Here is a 24,513-nt window from a genome sequence, read left to right on the forward strand (position 1 = left end):
ACGTCGTAAGCCTGCCCTACTCGGCTTCGCCTCGGTAAAACTCAACTAGAAAACCACTCGAAAAATTCAACTTTTCATCACTCATAACGAAAAATACTATTTAATTCAATGTTTTCCATCAAAGACCATTATTACTATGTAAATGACAGATAAGAACAAAGAACATCTATTAATGAAAGTAATTAAAATGGAAATGGGAGTGGTAGTGGTACAGAGATAATAGAGAAGAGATGATTGTTTTCATTAAGATATTTATTACGAGATACACCAAACGCTAGATAAGTAATTAATGAAATCAGTACAGGGTCGACCAGTAGAAGAAAATATCGTAAATTGCATCAATTTCCCGAATACAATTTATTCCCTTGACTGAAAGTCAAGGGTCTTACGCCAGAAAATACCATAAAATATTTGTAACCTAACCATGCATGAAATGTGATGAAAAACGTAATTGTTTGTAACATATTTTTGTTTGTCATGACTATAGCTTGAGTAATTCTTATCCGATTTTGATGATTTTTTTTTATCGACGAGGAAAGGGATTTCTGAGTTAAGTTCGAAAATGGGCTATGTCGGGATAAGGTTCTGGAAACTATTCCAGAAAAACCGGACTTTACTCTGTTGATAATTGATAATTTAATGTGTTGTTCCCGTGAGAAATAGTGAGAAAATAGTGAAGAATTTAGGTTCTAAAAGTTATCCATTTGACATTTGGAAGGTCAAGATGAGCTATGGGTGATCAACTATTCGAAAGTTATGCCAGAAAATATAAATGCATTAAATGAACAAAATAATTGATTTGATATTTGATAATTGATAATTGACATGATGTCTTGTCAACCTCCGCTTCGCCTCGGGTTGACAATCGACATCTTGTGCGATAAAATACCTTCATACGATTCTTGTTTCATAAATAACCATTAAACACCATCTGACATCACATGACATGTATACATATTACAACCAAACTGGATTTTGTTTTAAAAAAAATGGCAGATACCTGTTCGCTAGAATTGAACGACGAATCGAATGAGCTACAACTCAATCATATCGGAGCGGGCTTGTTTTCCAATTGTGTGAGAAATTGGCGCATTGACTCTTAACATAAACTAGTCGAATATCCAATTAAATTAGGATCATCAAGAGACCCGACCTATCCACAAGTTGGGACCTAGTTTTCTGCAACTGCGCTGCGGAGACTGAACTTTTTCATGCGTGATTTGGGTGGTGATCGAAAGGTCTTTTCTTCTCAGGTTTTTCAATGTTTTACTTTTCACCACTAGTGGTGAAATGGATTTTCATACCAAGGACCCGAAAAGTTTTGATTTGCAAAAGATCCTGGAATCTGACGAGTAATCGTACATGGGGAAAAGAAATTTAGAAACGATCAGTCGATTCGACACTCTATACAATAATTTTTTCGTGGTGGTGACAGTCCTTATATTTTAAAATTGAAATTGTAAATGTTGTCCTTTGCACTGCTTTGAATAAAAATTCCTTTCTTAAACAATACTCAACATTAACGCTAAGTCGTGTCTTCAATGGACTTCTCCAGTGAAATAAACTAGGCGCGAGCTACGTCTAGTGACAAAAACTACCACTTTTCGCAACTAGTTGCAAAAATTACTAATTACAAAATGAGTCGACGTTAATCGCGTTAATCAAAAATGCGGTCGACATCTTGTTCTGGCAACTACTTAATGAATTCACGTTTCCATCTTTCGAGCAATAAGACTTTACTGGGGACAAATATAATTTTAGTTTGCAGCGTGCAGTTGCCGGTAAACGTTGCTCGGTGCAGTAAGAAATTTATCGAAACAGACACTTAGCCTATTAGAGCCTCAGAAGGAACCATGATTTTCGAGGACAAAGTGATTTTGATCACAGGAGCTGGTTCTGGAATCGGAGCAGATGCCAGTCGTCATTTGGCTAAATTAGGTGGAAAAATTGCTTTGGTCGACTGTCACGAGAAAAATGTGTTGGACGTGGCCGAACAGATAAAAAAAGCTGGAAGTCCAACCCCACTAGTGATTGTAGCAGATGTTGCAGTTGATGCTAAGCGCATCATAAATGAGACGATCAAACATTTCCAAAAATTGAACGTTTTAATTAACAACGCCGGGATCGCCCATTTTGATGACGTGACCACTTTTGAGATGGATAAATTCGATCGTCTTTTTGCTGTTAACGTAAAGGGTGTTATCGAGCTGACCCAATTAGCTGTCCCATTTTTGAAGCAAACAAAAGGAAACATCATTAATACAGCCAGTGTGGCGGCACTGATGTGTGAAGTCAGTCCATATGCTTCTGCCACAGCACTGCTCCTATAGCATGAACACTGAATTGGCAAGTGTCAAATTTGGAGGCTTTAGTGATAAGAGCTACCGCTTAGGATTGCTTGTGTTGTATGTTTCAACTCATAAATCAAGTCATTTCTCTAAACAAAAGAAACGTACTGTGATTTCTTCAGCCTCCGAATGTTTTGTACCTTAATGCTAGGAGCAGTGCTTTGCTTCTGCTTGATATTTCGTTGTTACAATTCAGACATTTTTTCCAGTCAAACATTTTGTCATACTCCATTTCAAAGGCAGCAGTCAATCAATTCACAAAAAACATTGCGCTCGATTTGGCACCATTCGGTATCCGGGCAAATTCAATAAATCCGGGCGTAATAAGGACTCCTTTGGTCGGCAGCTCAATGGGATTGTCACCTGAGAAAATGAAATTATTGTTTCAAGCGTTGAAGGCAAGTCATCCGGTTGGTCGTACTGGTGAAGTGAGCGATACGTCGGCAGCTATTGCTTATTTGGCTAGTGATGCAGCGTCCTTCTTAACTGGGGTATTGCTGCCAGTTGATGGTGGATCGTTGTTAGTAAGAAGTTTTGATTTGCAAAAGATCCTGGCATCTGACGAATAATCGTACATGGGAAAAAGGAATTTAGAAACGATCAGTCGACTCGACACTCTATACAATAATTTTTTCGTTGTGGTGGCAGTCCTTTTATTTTAAAGCGGAAATTGTAAATTTTGTCGTTTGCATTGCTTTGAATAAAAATTCCTTTCTTAAACAATACTCAACATTAACGCGCTAAGTCATGTCTTCAATGGACTTCTCGAGTGAAATAAACAAGGCGCGAGCTACAATTTAACTTCTCACCCGTCCAAATAAAAATGTCTAATTAAGGACGTAACTTACTCTAACTGCTATATGCACCTTCAGCATGAAAGCAACTGCTCCTTCGAGTGACAATTTACACATCAAGCGCTCGGTACTAACGTTCGATGTAATAGTATATTACTTCCGAGGTTCCAAGTTGTGTATTTGGTAAGTGGGGTGTTCGATCCAAAAATAACTGTCTGCCAGCCAATTTACACGTCCACTACGTACAGTACACGTCCACCGCGTTAACTTTTCTATCAGTGTTGATCTAGTACGTTCAGTACTGCCATTTTGACGTATTGATAAAGCGAAATGAAAAATATTGTTGATGTTTACAAAATGGTTCGTTGTATTAATGGGATTCTGTAAGTAAGAGTTGGAATCGAAACTCAAATATTTTAATATAAAATATTTAGTGTTTGATGACGAAATGTTGTGGAATTGATAGGCCTTATCTTTAATTTAATTCATAAACATGCATCGAAAGATGCACTGATTGAAATTTTCGAATTCTTTTAGGAAAATGATCCAGCATCAACTGTTTACATTAGATTAGATCAGATTATTGACGGTCCAAACTTTGGGAAATGTTGTATAAAAAATCCAAGTGACATAAAGATCTCTACTGTAAAATGAAATTTTGGTGCCGCACATTGAGACTCTTGGAACATCGAGTGACTTAAAATCTCAAATCGGTCTACTGACCTCGGCCATCAAAAATTTGTTCTGGGACCCTCCTCAACTTTCTTGTGTGAACCTTTTCTCCGAAGAAACCAAAACTCTACGACGCCATCTTGTCGCCGTACCAACGTCGAAGTTGTTGCTATGTTTTGGCACATTTTTCGACATTTCTCAAAAACGCTTCCGACGATTTTTTTGATATGCACATCAATCGATAGGTATTTCCAGTGGCCATCGACAAATTTTGGAGAAAATCGAGAAAAACTGTGAGAAAAAGCAGTCTTTTGCTATTTGCGGCAGCTCACAGGCTTCTGGCGGCTCTCAAATGTGTTCTATTGGAAGCGCCGACCACAAAAACCCTTTAGACGGAACTATCACGCCAATCCATTGATTTTACGCGAAGTGACAGCTATTTTAACTTTCAAAAATTCCGACTTTGAAGCCACCTAGCGGCCAAGTGACGCATAAAAAAAAATTTTGACCCACATTTCCTGAATCAGCATCAAAAGCACTACCGAAATCAATGATAAAATCATTAGGTCCGAGGTGCGGCCTCAGTGCTAACCTAGGTCCGAACTCGACTTTTTCCCATCTCTCCAACCTAAAAAACACTCCTACCTACTTTTTAGATTTTTAAAAAGGACGATGCCCTTCGGGCATTGTTTTTTAGATTGTTGCAAAGTCATGTATTAAGAGCGCAGCGCTTTGCGCTGCGCACTCAACTAGTTACGGTACCTGATGAAGTTTGGAAAAATTATGTTAATTTAAGTTAACTCGCTCGCTGCCTTGAAAAACTTGAACACGACATTTCAATGATGATTCACACAGTATGCAATTTTTAGAGAAAATTTGGTGATCTAAATTGAGCCATTTGCACAGATGTTCAAAGAAATACGGCTAAAGATATTCGAATGTGTGGAAAATTTTTAAAATATATTTTCTGTGCCATCTCAACATACTTTGCCATATCATCGCATAAAATGCCCCACACGTTAAGTTCTCTTTCTTGCTTCATAACTCAAGGAAAATTACCAGCAATTACGTGGCGAAAGAAGCTCACATTTCCTCCTCCAAGATAGCCGGGTATAATAGCTTATACCGAAAACATAAACGAACAAACGCACGCATTTCGTTTCTTGTGATACAGGTGTTGTAAGGTAAACTATGAAGACAAAAACATAACAAAAGAAACCCAAAATAAATAAGCTAATCAGCCAAACATTCAATAAAACGGCCAGTTGAGTAAACTAACGATCCGAGTAGCAACGGCGTCAATTTCGTCTTATTCAGAAGAATGTTTTGTCATTTAAGCCAATATTTAACAAACTTTGCAAATAGCTGAAAAAAAATGAGATAAAAAGGAAATTACACTATTCAAAGGCAGTTATATTCAATTGGTTCGTCCACACCTTCGACACATTATTTGTAGTTTTTCAAAAATGATTTTCAAATTGGGTCTCCTCATCACTTTTCTGACTGTTGTAAGTCAAAAAAAAATTTTGTTCGGTTTTCTGAATTGTTCTAACATCCACTAAATCGTCCCTAGATCACCATCTGCGTTGCGACAGCAGAGGACAAAAAGGACGAACCGTTCAGTGTAGAAAATGTGTGGAAAAAGACGGCTTGTTCAAGCACATGCCCACCGAATTGGATAAAACCAGTACAGAAGTATTACGACGATGTAATCAAAGCTTTCAGTACCTTTCCCGGAGAGGTAATGGAACCAGCTGATTTGGTGAAGACGACATTCCAAACGCTTCTGACTAAAGTCATCGAATTCAGCAATTCAGACTCGAAAATTCTTTCATCGGGTGCGACTGGAATTTTAGAAAGTTATGCCCAGGTCAAGCTAAACATTCACAGTGCCAGTGGTATCATTGACGAATTCTATCGAGTGCTGCCCATGCTAATGAAATCGTACAGACAAGTGGTAACAAACTTGACGTGCCCAGTTGGCCCTGAGCTGGTATGTGCAGTGAACACTGCCATTACCAACCTCGAACGTGAATTCATTTGTTATGTGGACGAATTCCGGAAGGGTGACGGAAGAGGCAGGAAAGTAGAAATTGACTACGAACCGGTTATGAAACGTGTTCAGACGCTCGTCGACACCATCGCGCTAAAGGGTGACGTTCAGCTCACTGAATGTCAATTGGAAGATCCACGCGTTAAAAATGCATTGGTAGTACTCAGCTTGGTGTTGGACTACGTAATGGTCCTTGTTCATGGCCTCAGCAGCAGTAGTGAAGCCATTATATTGGAGCAAAAATGTGAAGAACCTGTTGTTCTTCATGTAATCGTCGTTTCGGTAGGAGTTTTCGTACAGGAAATTACGGAATCTATCGTCGTGAACACTGTTTCAAACGCGGTAAATGTACGAGCACATTTACGAACACTTAACAATTCGTCCAGTAAACTGTCCTCAACATTGACGGCCGTGTTCAAATCGGTTGGTCAAATTACTCAGCAATTGGCGAATAGTGTTCAAGGCATTACTCAAGGATTACTCAAACCATTGCGCTTAATTGGATAGACACACAGCGTGATGTCTATTATATAAGGCCCATTTCATTCACCTATTGAAAAGCTGAATCAATAAATTGAATCAAGAACTGAAATTATTTCGTTTTCTCTTGTAAATTTTATGCATAAGCTGTCTCGGAGTGAGGCAGGATACTATAACAATGAATTTGGTGTGAGGTGAGATGACGAAGCAAAATCTAACCTCTTCCCACTCACCAAAATCTTTTATACTGTGGGTGAACTTCAGATATCCGGGGTTTCATTTCCAGCTCAGACCGTTAAGGACATTATTAGAATTAGTTCTTATACATTAGCGTAAGTCCTTCAATACGATTGAGAGAGATTGAAATTTAAGAATTAACAAAGAACTAAGACCTGCAACACGTTCCAAGAATAATTTTGTGGCTGGCTCGGACTGGTTAACAAAAGGCGCGTCGATCAATCTGCTTAAATTGCACATAAACTTAGTAAAGGGTGCGAATTCTACTCGGAGGTGGCGTCAATATAGAAATCATGGGCGCGCGTTAGCAGAGCGCCGGTGACGCAAGTCCTATAACTGGAAGACATTAGGAAAAAAAAATTGTCGTAGACTGCAGAACCGCAAATATTGAAGTTCGCCAATTCCGCATCCGTATTACTCCAAATTAGCTTTTAAAAAAAATCTGGGCGTCCGTACGAGTTCAACAAGCTACACGTTATTGTAAGTTAAGATTTTGCCACGCAATAAATGTTCCAAGAAGCTGCATTCCCATAATTGGTCGATTTCAATACTTTTAACGAAATGAAAAATCCTACGTTACTTTGTGGTTCCGACCGTCCGTGTTTCCAGTTAGATTGATTGATTTATTAATGACAAAATATGTGTAAGGTGATCTACCTTATAAAATTACATATTATACGCGAAACAAAAACAACGCGATACAAAAAATAGCGAAAATTTGTAGATGATTGCGTTTAAGAGAAGAAATCGTCCGAATGAAAAACAAAAATCCAAGTAAATAATAAGAAAAAAAAAAATTTACAAACAAATCATTCTTCCTTTAAACAATTAATGCATCGAAAAGAACCGAAGAATAATTATTAGTGAACAGTATAGTGTCTATAGACACTGACAAAAAAAAAAAGAAAAAGCTTCATGGCCGTACATCTAACAACGCATCGATCGATCTGGTAGTGTGAGTAGCTGAAACATGAAATGAAAAGATGAACAGGATGAAAAATGAAAGAAATGACATATTGACTGCAAGACACTAGTGGCTTATGAGCCCTAGATGAGCCTTACAAACACGTTTAAAGCCAGTTACCGAAAGTTTACTCTTCACTACAGCCGGCAGAGCGTTATACTTGGCGACACCCCGAACGAAGAGAGACCCGTTCACAACATCTCTATCATTTCGCGGCAAAATCAGGTTGCGAGTCCTACTCGACGCTCCAAAAGTATCGTACACATAACCAGGTTGCTTCGAAATTATGACCCTATGCAAAAACGTCGATGACAAATAATCGAAATACACAAACAAGTCATTCCCTAGCAGCCGAGCAGCGTGGCCCGAAACTGACTCATAGCGACCAATGCTGTAAACAAACCGAACACAAGCATTGAACGACTTCTCAAAAACCTTCTTCGAGCTAGCAGAAAGCTGACCCAGCACTGGGCAGCAATACGTGAGATGTGGCAACAACAAGGACTTAACAAGGAGCTCACGCGTCTTCAACGGCAAGGAACGAGCGACAGGCCACATATTACGGAGTCCAGCGAAAACCTTCGCTGACACTAAACGTAGGTTACTGTAACCCCTTCAAAGACAACCTCCGGTATATCCTTAGCCCAACTACCAGACGAGAACACAATGGCCTTAGTCTTTATTGCATTGAGCTTCAACCGGTTCTCTTTGGCCCACGCCGACACACCAGCCAGATCCAAGTTCAACAGTCCCATATCAAGAAAAATGTTACTCTCACTGACCGACTTGTAAAGTTGAAAATCATCTGCAAACAAGTGACTCTTACAATGACGCAATCGACCAGGGAGATCATTAATAAAGGCTGAGAAAAGGACAGGACCCAATACCGATCCTTGTGGAACACCACAACGAACACTGAGTAACTCTGATTGGAACCCATTCACACACACTGACTGGGTCCTACCCGAGAGATAGCTACTCATCATCCGAGTTGCATTTTGCGAAAAACCAAACTCCGTCTGCAACTTGACTAGAAGCAGATCATGCGAAACAGAGTCGAACGCCTTGGAAAAGTCTAAAAGGAGGAGAACAGTGGCAACATTCTTACTCATATTTACTCTAATGTCATTCGTGACTTGGAGGAGAGCTGAGGTCGTACTGTGGCCGGAACGAAAACCAGACTGAAACTTGAACAGAAGGCCACGACCTTCCATGAAACGAATCATCTGCCTTTTCAGTAACCTCTCAAGTGCCTTAGAAAGAGCAGGCAACATACTTATCGGCCTGTAGTCATCGAGCGAATGAGTTCGCGAGTTCTTGTGCAGCGGAATGACCTTAGCCGTCTTCCAATGAGCAGGAAACAAGGACCTGGAAATAATCGAATTGAACATGTGCGTCACTGTCGGTAAGACAACCGTTAGAGGCCTATCTCCTAAAGTTTTCTTTAAAATTTCTTGAAATTTCGGGAAATAGAGGACCAGAAAGAATTGACAAACGAAAAAAGGCCGAATCATCAGCTGAATGTAGAAGTATTGAATTAAAAGAGGGGACCTTGATAATCCAGACAGCAATAACGACTTCAAATTTCAATAATTTTGTTTCTGTTTTAATATTAAAACAAACATTTTATAAATGATCAGGAAAAGAGAACTGAATCAGAAGGCAGTTTCATTGGAAAAGGGTAGACATATTCATCAGTTGAATTTTCAGTTAATCTCTTCTAAATCTTCGTCACCGTAAATACAATTTCGAATCCAGGAAAAAATAGACAGAATATTGACGATCTCATCAGTAAACCAAAAGAAGATTCAATGAGCATCCTCTGGCCAGGTGATAGTCTCAATCAGGGCTAAGTTAAGCTAAGTTTATTCAAAAGCGGAATCATCCAACGAAATTTAAGCTGAAAATAATTGGAAGCCACTATAGTCTCGTAGACTTAAACAAATTGATTGTCATTTGCGTCACGAATGGTCTGGAATTTTTCTTAATAATGTTTTGAATAAATAGGACTGTACAGTTAGAACAGTTGAATCAATAAACGATTTACGCGTGTGCTTTTTTAAACTTAGAAGTAATTTCTAACACGTGTGATCATGAGCGTAGCGATAGCGGAGTTCCTGACGCAGTTTGTACTTCTTAAAAAGAAGGAAGCGACCAGCGCTACGAACAAGACAACTAAATATAGGCGAACATTTCATCGTATCCAAATTGTCCAAAATCTAAAGAAAATCCTTTTGATAATGAAAATAGGCTTCGAGAGTACACAAAAATTTTTGACTGTAAAACTTTACAACAAAAATTTTAACGAAAAAATCTGCGTCGCGTGGCAGCTGTTGAGGAAGACACTTCTAAGAAACTTTATCTGCCAGGTTTTCTCGGTAAATTTTTTTTTTTAAGTCAAAATTTTCTTGGTCAAAATTTTTTTGCGTACTCTCGCAGAATGCGTCAACAATGATTCCTCTAATAGAGGTTGTTGTAGAGTATTTACGACGTAAAGGTAAAAGTGCGTCTCAGAATATGAATTTTAATGACAGAAATTAACAGAAATGCAAATTTCAACGCCTCTTTATATGAGAATGGAGTGATTTAACCAAGGTACATTTATTGTGGAGGTAATGTCATATACCACCGAATCAGACGACATCTCTTACTCCTACCTTCATTACAAACAAAAATTGGAATAGAAACTATGGCCCTCTGTTTTGAGATAGCGAAAATATTTTGTAAAACACTAGCTAATCATAGTCAACCATACTACATCTACCTTGGTTTATTCCTGCATTTACTTACTATCGATACCAAATGATATGTCCGTACGTTATCATACCTTCAGATTTCGCATGATTGTGGATTTTGAGCATTTTGATCTTTTGAGGACTGTCACTGATAGACGCTGTCGGCAGGTATTATCATGGAAAATTTAATTTCTTAAATTTTGCAGCTCAAAAGACACGCATCACTGATATTTGCGGTAGTGACGGTAAATAAAAAATTCACAATCTATGATGTCAATCGCAAGAGGTTTAGTGTTTTTGTAGCACACGTCCCTATATTTCTAAACTCGCTCCGCTCAAGTGGAAAACTTAGGCTAAGTGTGCTACAAAAATCGACTGAGTCAACACGGTGCACGATTTTTCAAATTGCTCCATTTACTTGTACATTTTTGCTTTGTAAGTATGATGATTGTCCATTATACTTTGACCATTACTACACTGAAATTAACTACCAATTTTACATCAACTGCTGACACAGTCAAGACACAAACTTCCTGACACCATGAAACCATGATTAAGCACTGAAACTATACATCGTAGGTATATAAGTGTAGTGTGCAAGTGTTAATTTGATCTGTGAAAATGTGAAGAATTCTCCACGAAATAGAAATACGGAAATGAAATGACATGAAAATTAAAGTTAGACCGCTCGTGTTCATATTTTTTTTAACGGAAAATTAATGTTTGAGTCATGATCAACGAAAGAAGTTTTTTTCAAAATTTTTTCATCAAATCTGACATTTGATTTGTGATTTTAAAAAATTCAATTAATGTAGCACATTTACATATGTTCGGATCATAACAGTATTTTATTGCTTACGTTCCTTAAGAGTCACCGGTACTTTGCTGAAAAGCATACATTTGGGCGGTTTTTTTTAAATACTGGATTTTAGTTTACTTCTAATGATATCTTTCCACCAGAATCCTTTTTAGAAATATGAACGACTGCAATTCCGACCACGAATGTGGTAGCTTTAAATAAAAATTAGTTTTAGTTGCAGCAATTTGACCAGCTCTGAGAAAACTGAACAGTTTATGAAAATTTCGTTAATACGGGGCACACAAATGTTTGCTACAATGTTAGCTAAGCACCGATGCCTCTTAATATTAAAAGGCAAGTGCAGAGAGCCGTTGTCATTGTATTTCCATTGTTTCATCTGTAAGGCAAACCAACACAAGCATTCAATTGTTGTGTCGATATACGAAATTCTGCCTTGCAGATGAAAATTTCCTCTCTCAATGCTTTTTTCTGTTATCTCAGAAATCATAAACGAATATTTTTAGAACTGACAGGAGAATTGCCTTTTCCGCTACATCGTCTTCACTTTTTTGCTTATGCAATAAAGTGTATGGTATCGACATTTCCCCTCAAATGCCAATAACATACTTTTATGCAATTCAGTGATGATATTTGTAACTTATGCCACCTGTGATCGATGTGGTATGAGAGTATTTTATCGCTCTAGTGCGATAAAGGATTTGCACTAGTGCGATAAAAGCCATGTGTTACTGAAGTCTCACTGAAATTATCCTCGGTATTTATTCGATTTTCTTCATTCCATAAAACGTTGTATGCAACACGACGTCTTCCCAACCTCGGCCTCACCTCGGATTGGCAATCTTACATCTAGTGCGATAATATACCTCCATACGATTCTTGTTACACAAATAACTATTGTTGTGTAAGCGTCAACAACCGATCAAGGTTCAGAAAGAACAGGTTATATAGTAGATTATGCACCTCTGTCTAAAAAGTTTATTTTGACGATTTAGAAGTTATGAACCGAGCCGACGCTGAATGCATGGAACAAAATCCAAATCGTCAAAATAAACATTTTAGACAGAGGTGCATAATCTACTATTAGTCTACGTGGTATCAAGGCTACATCTGTGATAAACTTGGTCCTGAACCTTGTCTACGTGTTCAAAATTTCTGTAATTCTAAATATGAGGATGCATTCTAGCGTTGCAGAAGGTGCACTTTTCTTCCCTACCCCAATGAAAACCTTCAACATATCCAACGCCTTGAATTGTAAGGAACCTTGAACTTATTGATGATGTGAAAAATAAGCTTTGTCGTGCAACGACAGTAAATAATAAATAAATATTACAACAACAATTGATCGCAAAGATAAAAACTCATTGCTCATGAAAATATTTTACAGTTTACACAATATGTGTCACAAGTTCCCATTCCCTAAAGGTAAGTCAGTCAGTTCAATATTTCATTGAACTTGGACTATTCAGCTTCTATTTTTAAAACATGTATTTTACACGCTGTTACTATAATTGCTCTTAAAAATCTTGGACACACAATTTACGCAGCACAAATAGTCTGGCGACCCAAATAAATAAAAATAATTTTTTTTGCAAATAACAGGAAAACTGATAAAAAGGCAATTACACTAATCAAAGACAGTCACATCCCATATACTTGGTGGAAACATTTTGTGGTGTTACGAAAATGAATTTCATGTTAGGTCTCCTCATCACTTTTCTGACTGTAAGTGAAACCACCTTTACGCTTCTCTTCTAACATCATCCTCTCAAACGTCTCTACTCTAGACCATCTGCGTTGCGACAGCAGAAGACAAAAAAGACGAACCGTTCAGTGTAGAAAATGTGTGGAAAAAGACGGCTTGTTCGAGTACAACTGAACCGGATTGGATGAAACCAGTTCAAAAGTATTACGATGATGTTATCTCAGCTTTCAGTACGTTTCCCGGAGAGGTAACGGGACCAGCTGATTTGGTGAAGACGACTTTCCAAACGATTCTGACTAAAGTCATCGAATTCAGCAATTCAGAATCGAAAATTCTTTCATCGGGTGCGACTGGAATTTTAGAAAGTTTTGCCCAGGTCAAGCTAGACGTTCACAGTGCGAGTGGTATCATTAACGAATTCTATCGAGTGCTACCCACTCTAATGAAAGCGTACAGAAAAGTGGTAAAAAACATGACGAAAATAATTGGCCGTGAGCTGGCGAGTGCAGTGAAAACTGCTATTAGCGATCTAGAATGTGAATTTAAGCGCTACGTGAAAGAGTTCGAGGAAGGTGATGGAAAAGGTAGGAAAATAGAAATTGACTACGGGCCGGTTATGAAACGTGTACAGAAGCTCGTAGACACCATATCGCTGAAGGGTGACGTTCAGCTCACTCAATGTCAGTTGGACAATCCAGACGTTCAAGATGCATTGGTAGTACTCAGCTTGGTATTAGACTACGTACTGGTCCTTGTTAACGGCCTGAGCAGCAGTAGTAAAGCCGTCGTTTTGGAGCAAAAATGCTAAATTCAAAAAAATCCGTCGTCACGGAGCAAAAATGCTTAGTGTAAATGTAAACATTCATGATTTGATGTCTTCACTAAGAATAAAAGTCTTTATTGCAGCAAGCTAGCCCAAAACTAAATGGAAAGACTCGCATGAAAATGATTTTGAAACCTCTTATTCCCCCACGCAAGCTGAAATACAAAAGAAGAAAAATCTATCACACGCAGGCTTTTGTCTGACCCTCCCCTCAAGACAGCTTTCGCACTACTTGCATTACCTCTGAGTTCCCCTAAAATTCTTTCTATTGAAAATATTGCTTAGCTTCTTACACTATAGTATAACTGCAACGCTCTGTCTAATAGACAGACTAACCACATGGAAAAATATTTGTATTTCTTGAGACAGAATAACAGGATCATAGCAGAAGTGTCCTAGTTAATAACCTCTTACGAACAAGAACAAATTTTGATGGAAAGGATGTTTTTCACTGTGATGCAGGGCCTATTATTTGGGAATTAATTCCCAAAATTCCCAAATATTCCCAAATATTCACAAAAATTTAAGACCAGGTGGACGTAGACTTAAATAAAATTTGAACGATTCAGTGGATGCTTATAAAATTTGTGATACATAATAAAGTGTTTTAAGCCAGCGGCGTTGGAGGTACCCCAAAAAATGTATGTGTTACGGCACAGCCCTGCTACTAGCATGAACACTGAATTGACAAGTGTCAAATTTGGAGGCTTTAGTGATACGAGCTACCGCTTAGGATTATGTTTTAACTCATACAACAAAAACAAGTCATCTATCTGTATAACAGAAACGCAGTGCCTACTGTGATTTCATCAGCCTCATGGTTTGGGAATCAATATTGTTAATATTTGTGAATATTTGGGGATATTTGTGAATATTGGTGAATTTTGGGAATATTTGGGAATATTTGTGAATATTTGGGAATATTTGTGAATATTTGTGAATTTTGGGAATATTTGGGAATATTTGGGAATTTTTGAGAATATTTGGGAAAATTCACAAATATTCCCAAATATTCCCAAAATCGATTCCCAAATAATAGGCCCTGCGTGATGTGACTACAGTTTTGGTGAATATAGAATTACTTGTGGTAAATATAACAAGCAGTGGTGAGTATGGACATTATACTCATATTCAGTCCAAATGGACAGCTTGTGAAATGATTGTTTGTTTGAGCGATTTAGCAGTGATTTCACAATATTTACAAAATTAGCTATGAGTAAGTGCATGGTAATCTTGAGCGCTTTCTGGCAGCCAGTCCTTGCATGTAAGGCTTGGAAGCGAAAAAATATTCATCTAATAGAAGAACAGACACGCACAGTCTGTGTGTATTAGATAAAACGTAAAATGCAATTTTGACCACAGCAAAACAACATTTAATGAGTAAATTGCTGGCGCATACACGATAAGCTCTCTGTCTTACAAAAATTTAGAAAAAATCCGACGCGAGTTCACTCTAATAGTCGACACAATTTTTTTAGTATTTCGAAGATGACTTTGAAGTTAAATGTCCTCATCACCCTGCTACTTGTGGTGAGACAACCAAAGTTTCCTTCTGACTTAAAACCATCAGAAATATTAAAATCTGAACTGTCTCTAGTCCATCACAGCTGCGACTAAAAGATTAAGAACGAGGAACCGTTCAGTACAGAATCTGTACTACAGATAGAGGGATTCTTTTGAATTTCGACTGACCGAAATCGGCGCTATTTTTTCCGGGACTTTTTTATATATGCCTAGTTAGACCTTGGTGCCTAGGCCCCAAAACCAGTCTCAGATATTTTTGATCTTCCATACCTGGCTGGTTGTAAGTGGCCAAAAATCGAAAAATGAGGTTTCGTAGTTCGGATTTCATTTCCGTAAGGTGGCGAGGACACGCTCGTGTATGGGTTCGTTGGAAAGCTGAGGTCAAGTACTCCTGGGGCAAATATTAACTTCATAAAATTTGCTGATAATCGGCCGAAAATATGACTTCTGGAAAATTTCTCAGAATCGATGGAACCTCCGTGAACTTTGATGAGAGCTGTGACCTCACTAAAGCAATTATTTGATTAAATTATTACTTATTATGAATGTGGAGGACCTCAGCTTTACACCGATATCCATATTTAGTAGTTTGGTACGTGACTACGTAACAGATGAAAACTGTGTGTTTCACTCCGCCAAACTAGTAAATATGCGTATCGCTGTAAAGCTGAGGCCTTCCACATTCATAATAAGTAATAATTTAATCAAATAATTGCATTAGTGAGGTCACAGCTCTCATCAAAGTTCACGGAGGTTCCATCGATTCTGAGAAATTTTCCAGAAGTCATATTTTCGGCCGATTATCAGCAAATTTTATGAAGTTAATATTTGCCCCAGGAGTACTTGACCTCAGCTTTCCAACGAACCCATACACGCCCGTGTCCTCGCCACCTTACTGAAATGAAATCCGAACTACCAAACCTCATTTTTCGACTTTTGGCCACTTACAACCAGCCAGGTATGGAAAATCAAAAATATCTGAGACTGGTTTTGGGGCCTAGGCACCAAGGCCTAACTAGGCATATATAAAAAAAGTCCCGGAAAAAATAGCGCCGATTTCGGTCAGTCGAAATTCAAAAGAATTCCTCATAATGTGTGGAAAAAATCTACTACTTCAAATGAAGGCTTACCGAATTGGATTGAGGGACTTCAAAAATATTACGATGACATAGTAGCAGCACTGAATAGACTTCCCAGCAAATTTCAGACCTTTCTCAGAAAGGCTTTCTGGCAAAACTTATTGCATTCAGTAGTTCTCAATCAAAAATTCTGTCATCTGGAGCGATCGGAATTGATGGAGATGTTCTGAGCCAGGTCAAAGCAGATGATCCCAGTGCGGAAGGCATCATAAACGATTTCGATCGAGTGTTACCTATTCTAATGAACAAGTTCAGAGAGTTCGTAACAAATATGACGACAACCATTGGCAACGACCTCGTATGTAAGTGTAGTGAATAATGGTCTTAGTGATGTTGAATGTGCTTTTGAACGATTTATGAAAGAATTCAATACGGGCGATGGAAATGGTTTCAAAATCAACACTGACTACGAATCGGTTACGAAAAGTGCGCAAACGCTGACCAATACGATATCGGGTGCGGCTTTATTCCGCGTGCATCAATCAGCCAGACCTGATGTTCAGGACAGTACTAAATTTGGTATTAGATCACATACTCATTTGTAGTCACGGCATCCGAAGCTTTGGTGAGGCCGTACTGTTACAACAAGAAATGAAATAGCGGCCAGAGCGTAGGTCTACTCAACGCTAATTTATAAGTTTTCGTTTCCCTTGCACTGTATGCTTTTCGTGTCGAAATCTTGTACTTCAATGGCGTTATCATGCATCATACCGATAATAAAAGACCAAACACAAACGTTCACAAAGTTCACCGTCCATTATTGTCGCCTGGATTTTATTGAAGTTAAACAAAGTCCAAGTTCCACAAACTCTCTTTACACTTTGAATACATTTCGGAGCAGTTAATACTAGCATTATGCGCCATATCATAATCACGTTCATTCGGACCGTGATAAACGGTATCTTCGTTCGGTACCGGCAAGCTGAATATCACTCTCATGATTTCTGCCACAAAACTTCCGGGCTTCTCATTCCCTTGTCGTTGACTGGTTTCACAGAGTGCTTTACGCAGACAATCAGATCCATGCACTCCACGACTAGAAGCGTAGTATTCGGTTTAATCACTTGTACACTCTCCTATGAACTATACGACTTCGTACTTACGCATTCAAGAATTTCTCGATTTTTTTGTAGATTACGTGCCGCGTTGTGCGGTGATGGTTAGTGTAGAACCGATCAAATTTACTCGTTGGCGGTATGCTGCGTTTACCGATAGCCGCATATGCCAAATGTTTTTTCGTTGGTTTTCTGAATTTCTGGTACGAGAATTTCTTTCTGGCGAAGGGGAAATTTACTTAGATGAGAGATTGGAGCACAAGCATCAGCAGTACATTTACCAGTAGTCGAACACCTATTATTTGTTCATCCATAAGATAGTTTGTCCGACTACTGCTAAATGCCCAAAGACTGGTGCGCCCACTAACACACAAACCTGGTACTGTCATCCCATGATGCTGATGATGAGAGTTTGTTACTTTGAAACACTTCGTTCCAACTGCTCGAGTCTAGTGAATTGTAATTCCGATCTGGGTAGTCGTTCACCGACGTATCGGTGACATTTTCATCGATTCTCCGCTTCGGTTCATCATCATTCAGAAATTGATTTTTCAGAAAATCTTCATCGAATGGTTCGTGCGGCAATTGCCAAGCCATGGCACATGTAATTCCTAATTTAATATATGAAAAGTGTGGTGAAAGAGTACCATCAATTTTTACCCGGTTCATCACATGCGAAACATGGATCCAGTTGGATCCAAATCACAGTCACTGATGACTCACGAAAAATAATCAAATTTTTTACCTAAGATGAAGAGATTGGTGAAGTCCACAACGCCAATGATCTGATCGTAAACTATCCCAAAATGTAAAATACGTCAGTCACAGGCCCAATCGATCAATTTAATTTTTCTCTGTCCTAAACTCACCCAATTGCAGTGTACTTTCTTCGGGAAATGTAAGGTAGCGCCGTTTTCGCGACAGAAATAACTCTTTGTCCGTACAAACTACAAACGAATTGAAAACCGATGCTACGATTACGAATAATGATGGCCTAACCAGCGAAACCATATTGCTATAAATCTAATGTCTAATTTTTGTGGACCAACGATATGTTCGATGTATGTTCGATAAGTGAAGAATTAAATGAAAAAAAATTGTTTTGTTAACAGTTCGAACGATGACCGACGAAATCATCAATTGTTACCACTATTTGTGTATGCGTGCCCAATAAGTGGTTGGGTAAACAAATTACGAGTATTCTGCAGTGGAAAGAATTGTATAACAGTAAAAGATGGTAAAAATAACTATTTATTGCTCGGGAAACATATCGGACCACAGTTAAATGAGACACGAGAAGAATACTTTCGTTTGTCAAATATTGTAATTATAATCAAGAGTCGTGTTACGCACTTACATAAAACTGTAACAGGCACATGAAAAATGAAATGAATCCGTTAAAGCAACAAACGTGGCACTAGTTTAATGATCACGATTAGTGTGTGACGAATATGTTTTCTCGAACTAGAACTTAAATTGGGTCGACAATCTGAATGAAACGAGTAATGGACCCAGATGATATTCATCGGTTTATTCATGATGTGGTATCAAACAATCAAACTCTTCCCTTACCCACACGATTCGATTTAAATTAGATAAAAGAAGGCAGACGCTGTTTCGACCTTACGGTTCAGTGGTGCTCTGAGGCTAGAGTGATCTTGAAGTAGTCATCGTCAATTGTTTCCACTGATCCCTTCCCAAGGCAGTAGTAAACTTAAATAAGGTATGCCAATACCCTCTCTAGCAAACAAAGTACATTTATTAAGGTGGTAAAGACGTTGGCTTTGTAAAAAAAATGAAAATAACGATGCCAGTGTCTCATCCTCTATATTCGACAATTCGGACTTTTCTACCAGACTGAAAAGATTTTTACGATGTTATTAATGAAGCTAGAATTGACTTAAATCATAAATCATAGCTCTTCATTTGGAGTTAAAAGTCATGTCTCTCATATTCTCAATTTTCAAGAGACGACTTTTATTGTTCATTTGGATGAAGCTTTGGAAAAATGGAAAAGTTTACATGATCTTCAAGCACCTTCTACCAAGCATTTGCATAGGAACTGGGATTTAATTAACACTCAACGAATAATGAAAGAGAACTTCAAGTTTACATCGAAAACGGACGTAGCACGTTTCGAAGCTTTACAATGTAAAGAATCAAATGCCTGGTTACATTCAATACCATCATCAAACATTGGAACAGTCATGGACAACAATACAATCCGAATTTGCATTGGCTTACGTTTAGGTTGCAATATTTGTTCCAACACACACATGCATATGCGGTTCTTTGGTGTTGCCTAATGGTTTACATGGATTGAGCTGCTCAAAATTGCAAAATTTCACCGACATATTTAGTACACTCTCTATGGAACAAGGCGTGGGAACGGGTGGGTCGACAACATGTTATTGCTGGAATCGATGGCAAATAGGTCACTGATAAAGAATAGTTTGGGTGATACGCTTGATTTTTGGTCATTCTCGGGTTATGGGCATTCCAACCTCAAAAATTGTGTTTTTTCACCATCACAGAGCGGAAAGTAGTAAAAATTAAATTATAGTTTCTTCGGTAATTCGTCAGAGTATTGTATTCTGCACAAGACTCTCCATACAAGTCAATTCGCTAAAAATACAGGGTGGTCAGTATGATACTCCGAAATTGAAAAAATCGAATTTTTCTCATTTTTCGGTAGATTTGAGCCTTTCTTGAGCCTTTTCGGAATTCGTCTATTTCTAGTTATTCTGTGGCAAAGCTACTAAGATTAGCTCAAAATAGACGAATTTTCGAAATTCGAAATAAGCAACGACATTTGGCTTAATATGTTGTCTGGCATAGCAAAATACATTTTAAAAATAATGAAGTGACAGTTTTAACTATATTCTGAATTTCAGAATCTGAAAGGTAACAGAGTTTATAGATTTAATCGTGGCTCTTGGTCGCATACGAATTCGTTTCAATTTTCTTACTAACAATAATCAATTGATTATTTTTGAAAAGAATTCTGACGAATTCTGATTCACTGATGGCAAGCATATTACCAGTACACCAACCGAGAGTCTATTACTTCATTTAATTTAAATACTTTCCGAGATTTAGAAAATAAAACCCTATTTGCCCCGGAAGTACATGCAATTACCTTTCTAATGACACCCCACACGACACTGTACGGCTTATGTAACTGGATAAATTTTTGTAAGAAAAGTTTCAATTTTTTGTGAGCTGGTCAATTAATATTCAGATTGTCGGATTAGCTCAATTAAAAGACAAATTTCTTAGTTTTGCCAATATTTTTCGTTCTCACTTCGAGTACATCATCAGGGCTGTAACAAAAACATTTCGTTGATAAAAACAACATATTATAGCTGTAAACAGAGACACAGCATACCTATGTATAACTACATTCGTAACAAAATTACAAAACTGTCCATAACAATATTGCTGTGCATGTTCCGTCTGTATAAAATACAAAAACAAGTCATAAGAAGATGCTACAATTTGCTGGGATATCCATTAGACTGCAATGTGTTTCGTAGTAATTCGAAATTGTGTTCGTGGAAGTCATACAATTTTGTAATTTTGTTACGAATGTAGTTATACATAGGTACGCTGTGTCTCTGTTTACAGCTATAATATGTTGTTTTTATCAAGGAAATGTTTTTGTTACAGCCCTGATGATGTACTCGAAGTGAGAACGAAATATATTGGCAAAACTAAGAAATTTGTCTTTTAATTGAGCTAATCCGACAATCTGAATAATATGTAAGAAAAGTGCAAGTTTTCGGTTTTTGATCACCTCACACTAGCCACACAAGCTTCGAAGAATTTTTTTGAAACTGGTTTTGGCTTCTGGGGTCGAATAACTTACTGGGTCCATATAAAAAATTCAAACAGAAAATGCGTCCCATTTCGGTCTTCTGTTTGTCAGAAGAATCCCTCATCATACAACCTTTCATACAAACATTTTAGGGTATTTTCCGGCATACGAACCCTGACTTACAGTCAGTCAACAATAAAAGTTTCCGAAGAAATGTGCACTCCTCGGCATTTCTTCAACAACTCGATGATACTCATGTCGGCGAATTTTCACCTCAATCCCATGGGAAACTGGAAACAAAATGAAAACTCCGTGCAATTTAGGTACAATATTTTGTTGTTTTTATTTCTAAAATATTTTTTTGATAGTAATTCCTACTACATTTACTCATTTTTCTTTTGTCGATTATTCCATGTCTCTTGATTTTACTCGCTAAACAGAATAATATTTTTCATTCATTTCATTGCTCATTAAAATGAATTATTTCGTATTTTCTACATAAAATGTTTGTTTTAATCATAAACCGTAATAATTAGTTAAATTGAGGATTATAAAGTAAAGATAAATTTATGGTTCGTATAACGCTAAATATTTTCTCATTCTTCTTCTTCGTATTCTTTAACTTTCATTGATGAGTGGAAAAAGTTGCCGTATAATGTCTAACTTCTGCATAGTATATATAGTAGTATAAGTGTTTAACCATTCAATATTCACTATAAACTACAATTTGATTCATTAATAAATTCATTTTGCAATAAATTGACCAAACAATCGAATCGCTCAATCAAATTACAAATCATAAATTGATAAGGAAATCAAAATTACATAAAATTGTCGGCCCTATCGGATACGATTATAATAAAAGAAAAGTCTCCAATAAATTGGGATAAATTAAATTGTCTTACCCGATGAAAGTAAATGATTCTATCCTCTAGTTATGTTTCACTTGTTCTACTAAACGTTACATAATATTGATGTTGTAGATCTATCCATTGGTTTGTTTGATTATTGACACATTCAATTAAATTTATTTTTATTTTTACGACGAAAATTCAGTTTCATTCTATAAATTAATGCAATTCCTTCTCGCTGTATAATAATGTGAATTGCATTTTGGTTATGTTAACATAACCCATATATCATAATGTTTGATTGATGTGGGTTGGCGGGAGAGAGAGAGAGAGAGAATAATGGGGTGTTGGGTTGAAAGTGGATAAATAAATAACTTAAACAAAAAAGAAACGCCATGCACACATACACTCTCCTCGGTCGCATTAAACAACTAAACAAAATTCGATTTTTCCATTTTTCTTTTTTCGTTTCAAACTAATTTTACACCTGTAAGTCTCTATAATAATAACGTTTGCGTAACATTTAATTATCTAAACAAAATCGACGCACGAGAAAGTTCCAACAAATTAGCTTTCGGTAAAATAGCAAGTCACTTTTTTTTTAACACGACTGGTAACAGTTACCAGTGGTATACATTGCTTAGGGTATACAAAAATGTTCGAAGATTCTCGCCGCTCTTTCGCAAAATCTCATAGATAAAGTGAGAGAAATCTTTAACTCGTTTTCGATTGAAATCTTTAAATTCTTTCCGATGTGACAGTCGTATCATTGCGTCTGTTACTCAATTCGTTTAACGGTCGCCTAGTGCCAAGCACTGTTATAGCTGTATTTCAAAAGTTTTAAGGTTATTGTTGGGATTTTTTGTCTTTTCGTCACAATTCGTAACATCACTGTGACGTTACAACTCTATTTCTAAGAATCATACATACAGTTACATGGTCTAATATTTGTAAAACTTGCAAAATTCGGACTTTGTTAAATTTCTCATAATTTCGTCAAATTTCGTTAAGTTTCACAAACTTTGCAAAATTTCGTTGAATTTCGTGAAATTTCGCAAAATTTTGTTAAATTTCTCGAATTTCGTTAAATTTCTCGAATTTCGTTAAATTTCTCGAATTTCGTTAAATTTCTCGAATTTCGTTAAATTTCTCGAATTTCGTTAAATTTCTCGAATTTCGTTAAATTTCTCGAATTTCGTTAAATTTCTCGAATTTCGTTAAATTTCTCGAATTTCGCAAAATTTCGTTAAATTTCTCGAATTTGGTTCAATTTCTCGAATGTCGTTAAATTTCTCGAATTTCGTTAAATTTCTCGTTGAAACATCAGACATATGTTTAATTTACCCTCAATTGTCAGACATCACGGAGGAATAAAAACTTAACGAATGACTTTGTCTTTGTTCAAAATTGTGGTTATGTTTAAGTACTGTTGCTTGTCCATCTTCAAGTACGTTTGATATGCTGTCGTCCACGTTAAAAAATTCCATCCGCGTTACAAGATCTCATACAAATGAATGAACGAAACATTTAACGAAACTTAAGTTCAAGGTTTGAAAGTACCGTAACTTGTAGATGATCTATTCGAAACGAGGCTAAATGAATGCAAATTCATTTTTCTTATAATTCGCTAATGTTACATGTCCTCTTTCTGCATTTAACTGTTCATGATTCACCGTTTACCGATTAAGTAGTCCGTTGCTACGTAAAATAATGACCTACAAACACTTGAAAGGACATAAGGGAAAGGTCTGAAATTTCAAGATTTGTAAGACATGACCAACGATAACAACGTTAACAAAAGATGGTACGGAGCGAATGTTTTCGTACTCAGACTAGCGGTAAAGCTGAAAAAGTGAAAAATTCAGGGTGCACACGATATCATGGATTGAAGAACCACAGAGGCAGAATATGTATTAACGAGAAGTTTTACGAAATATCGTAAGATTTGAAGATAGACTGTCACACGCATATCGTACTAGGCGAAGCTCTGCCTTATAATTCAGTGTTGTGAAATCCCTTGATTATTTCCCGATTCCCGCTAAATGAAACAGCACCCAAACTGTGTCTGCCGATCTTTAATTGAATGGCAGAAGACTTTCGCAGAGCACCCTCAATGGATTTGCATGACTGGCAACTCGACTGTAACAGATATTTAGAGCACAAGAACGGAGAAGAGTTTTCGCGTGAAGTTTGTTGATCCGAGGCGAAGCCGAGGTCAATAAGGACGCGAAAACGTGACTGAATGCACCGAAAAAATGTTTCATTGAAAAAAGGAACGGTTTTCGGCGCAGACGCCTGTAAAAACAGTTTTAAACTTTAGTTCTGACACATTTGTAGTTTCTCTTACTTGACAACAATTTTGTATTTCCATCCACAAGCTAATTTGTCCATCATTTCCGCTGTTGAAATGTAGCGCACTTTCGTCGTCCGTCGTAGATTAAAATTTTAATTTTTCCCTCAAATGTCATGATTTAGCTCGTAACAATTTCAATTTCTTTT

General features: G+C 37.3%; 3 protein-coding genes and 1 long non-coding RNA gene across 6 annotated transcripts; 2 read left to right on the plus strand and 2 right to left on the minus strand.

The window, feature by feature from the left end:
• The first annotated feature begins 1,731 nt into the window (after positions 1-1,731).
• LOC119076134 (uncharacterized oxidoreductase TM_0325-like) lies at positions 1,732-14,338 on the plus strand. 2 transcript variants are annotated; one of them, XR_005087540.1, is made up of 3 exons: positions 1,732-2,291; positions 2,558-2,969; positions 14,283-14,338. XR_005087540.1 is itself a non-coding variant. In XM_037182808.1 (2 exons), exons 1-2 carry the CDS (start codon positions 1,854-1,856, stop codon positions 2,915-2,917), a joined length of 798 nt encoding a protein of 265 aa, XP_037038703.1. In that variant the 5' UTR covers positions 1,732-1,853; the 3' UTR covers positions 2,918-3,069. The 2 variants fall into 2 exon arrangements, 1 of the variants encoding a protein (XP_037038703.1); XM_037182808.1 differs by lacking the exon at positions 14,283-14,338 and having other exon boundaries at positions 2,558-3,069.
• LOC119076111 lies at positions 5,180-6,459 on the plus strand. 2 transcript variants are annotated; one of them, XM_037182772.1, is made up of 2 exons: positions 5,180-5,319; positions 5,388-6,459. In XM_037182772.1, exons 1-2 carry the CDS (start codon positions 5,281-5,283, stop codon positions 6,372-6,374), a joined length of 1,026 nt encoding a protein of 341 aa, XP_037038667.1. In that variant the 5' UTR covers positions 5,180-5,280; the 3' UTR covers positions 6,375-6,459. The 2 variants fall into 2 exon arrangements, with proteins under 2 accessions (XP_037038667.1, XP_037038666.1); XM_037182771.1 differs by having other exon boundaries at positions 5,227-5,322.
• LOC119076179 lies at positions 6,130-16,610 on the minus strand. The gene is made up of 3 exons (XR_005087547.1): positions 16,574-16,610; positions 10,304-10,308; positions 6,130-6,262 (listed from the first exon to the last, which is right to left on the minus strand). It is a non-coding gene; the product is annotated as an uncharacterized LOC119076179 (long non-coding RNA).
• Positions 16,611-17,044: 434 nt separating this feature from the next.
• Positions 17,045-18,873, minus strand: LOC119076131. The gene is made up of 5 exons (XM_037182803.1): positions 18,216-18,873; positions 18,092-18,142; positions 17,723-17,957; positions 17,395-17,565; positions 17,045-17,327 (listed from the first exon to the last, which is right to left on the minus strand). The coding sequence occupies exons 1-5, from the start codon at positions 18,355-18,357 to the stop codon at positions 17,075-17,077; spliced, it is 852 nt and encodes a 283-aa protein (XP_037038698.1). The 5' UTR covers positions 18,358-18,873; the 3' UTR covers positions 17,045-17,074.
• Positions 18,874-24,513: the final 5,640 nt, after the last annotated feature.

Source organism: Bradysia coprophila, unplaced genomic scaffold (assembly GCF_014529535.1).
Source record: "Bradysia coprophila strain Holo2 unplaced genomic scaffold, BU_Bcop_v1 contig_232, whole genome shotgun sequence".
Lineage (NCBI taxonomy): Eukaryota > Metazoa > Arthropoda > Insecta > Diptera > Sciaridae > Bradysia > Bradysia coprophila.